Below are 2,139 nucleotides of genomic sequence, written 5' to 3'. Positions count from 1 at the left end.
AATTCTTAGAATTCATAGGAACCCATTTAAGAATACCTTTGGGAACAAAAAACTTTCTAATTTTACACAATTTGATAGAATGACCCTTTTTCATACAGTAAAAGCATGAAACAACCGATTGCTTCGACTTTTCAATCGGTTGTGTTTTCCTGATAGTTGAATAAGGCTTTGAAACACAACTTTTCTTGCTCTGTGGATTAAAACCCCATGCAGATTTTCCAAAAACACAATTTTGAGAAGCCAGAACAGTTTCAAATTTTGATTTTCCTTTTGAAAGCTTATCCACAATTTTCACAAGATAGTGAACCTTCTTTTCAAGAGATTCACAATTTTCACAAACACTTAAGTCACACTTGCAAGAAGATTTTTTGTAAATCAATTCCAGATTTTCAAAATCATTTTCCAAATTTTCAAGCTCTTCTTTCAGTGATTTGACTCTATTTTCCAGCAAATTATTCAAGTATTTCAATCGGTTGTTCAAAAGAGCCAATCTATTAGCTTCTTCATGAGTTTCTTTGAAAGCATCAAGAAGTTGGCTATAGTTTTCAAAATTAATTGAAGTGTTATAACTTACACTGCTCATGACAGATTCTCCCTTGAAGATGAACTAGAGGAAGAAACTTCATTATCTTCCCAAGCAATGTAGGCTTTCTCAGCTTTGCCTTTCTTTTCACCCTTCTTGCTTGCTACTCTTTCTTTGCTCTCATTATTGGGGCAATCAACTTTAATGTGTCCCTGTTCACCACAACCAAAGTTGGTATATTTGTTAGAATTGAAATCATTTAGTTTCTTGCTATTATACCTGTTGGAAGATTGATTCTTGTTGCAGTTTTTCTTCAAGAATTTGCTGAATTTCCTGGTCAGCAAGCATAGTGTTTCTCCTTCAGTATCATCACTTGAGTCTTGACAGCTTTTGTGTCCAACAACCTTCAAGGTAATGTTGCTCACATGCTTATCCTCATTTTCTTGAACATTCAGTCTATTCATCTCTAACTCATGTTCTCTATGCTTCCCAAACAGTGAGGCAGTGGTCATAGAGGTCAAATCCTTAGGCTTAGAGATAGCAGTGACCTTGGGCTGCCAAGATTTGTCTAGGAACTTGAGGATTTTAATGTTGAGTTCCTCTTTTTCAAACATCTTCCCAAGACTCATAAGGTGAATGACAATATGGGTAAACCTCTTTGGTACCTCAGCAATTGTCTCCCCTTTCTGCATTCTAAACATCTCATATTCTTGGATGAGAGCATGATTCCTTGCTCTCTTCACGTCATTTGTTCCTACATGAGTGATTTCTAGAGTATCCCACATTTCCTATGCTAATTCACATTGAGACACTCTTAAAAACTCATAAGAAATTAATGCAGATGTAATAATGTTCTTTGCAATACAATCATATTGAGCCTTTTTGCTTTCATGCTCAGTCCATTGGCACCAAGGTTTTTCAGAAATTACTTTATCATTTTTAAGCATATAAACAAAAGGAACATTTTTAACTGCATCCCAAATTCCTTTATCAATTGATTCTATAAAGATTTTCATCCTTACCTTCCAAAACTAGTAATTTACACCACAAAATAGAGGTGATATGATTCCAATAGCAAGATGTAGATGATTCTTTGACATTTTATGGAATCAACTTGAGTTGGAAAGGGAATAGGCACTTTTCTAGAATTGGATCAATGTTCTTGATTTAAGAACTCACCAAAACTTGAGCCACCACACCAAAACTCATATGTTATTCCATTTCTTGTCAATTGAACCGATTAAAATGCATAAGAATTCAAATGAACCGATTAAAATGCATAAGAATTCAAATGAACCGATTAAAATGCCTCACAATTGAAATGCACCAAACAAAAGCAAGAAAGAAGGAAGATGAACTGATTATATTCAGCAAAGAAGAAGATGAACCGAACAAAACATGAAACAAAGCTAAAGCACCAAATAAAATTGCAAGAAAGGACCTAAGACATGTTTTAAGAGTTCAAATGGACATGGAGATGAAAGAAATAGATGGAAAAGAGAGAAGACTTATGTGGTTGAAGAACTTGGTTGATGAACACGCCACTTGAAGTGTGAATGCTCCAAGATAAGTGTGAATTTCCGCCACTTGAGGAACCAAGGCACTCAATATGAGAC

At 34.9% G+C, this 2,139-nt stretch overlaps 1 protein-coding gene across 1 annotated transcript; it reads right to left on the bottom strand.

The window, feature by feature from the left end:
* Positions 1-579: 579 nt before the first annotated feature.
* LOC137834344 (uncharacterized) lies at positions 580-1,308 on the bottom strand. Its single transcript, XM_068642402.1, has one exon. It carries the CDS (start codon positions 1,306-1,308, stop codon positions 580-582), a length of 729 nt encoding a protein of 242 aa, XP_068498503.1.
* Between the last annotated feature and the right edge of the window lie 831 nt (positions 1,309-2,139).

Source organism: Phaseolus vulgaris, chromosome 5 (genome assembly GCF_000499845.2).
Source record: "Phaseolus vulgaris cultivar G19833 chromosome 5, P. vulgaris v2.0, whole genome shotgun sequence".
Classification (NCBI taxonomy): domain Eukaryota; kingdom Viridiplantae; phylum Streptophyta; class Magnoliopsida; order Fabales; family Fabaceae; genus Phaseolus; species Phaseolus vulgaris.
Note: the sequence above shows the minus strand (reverse complement) of the source record. Positions and strands in the feature narration are given on the sequence as shown.

Excerpts from the sequence above, each read along its gene's own strand:
- LOC137834344 (XM_068642402.1), bottom strand. The coding sequence starts at position 1,308 with ATGTGGGATACTCTAGAAATCACTCATGTAGGAACAAATGACGTGAAG.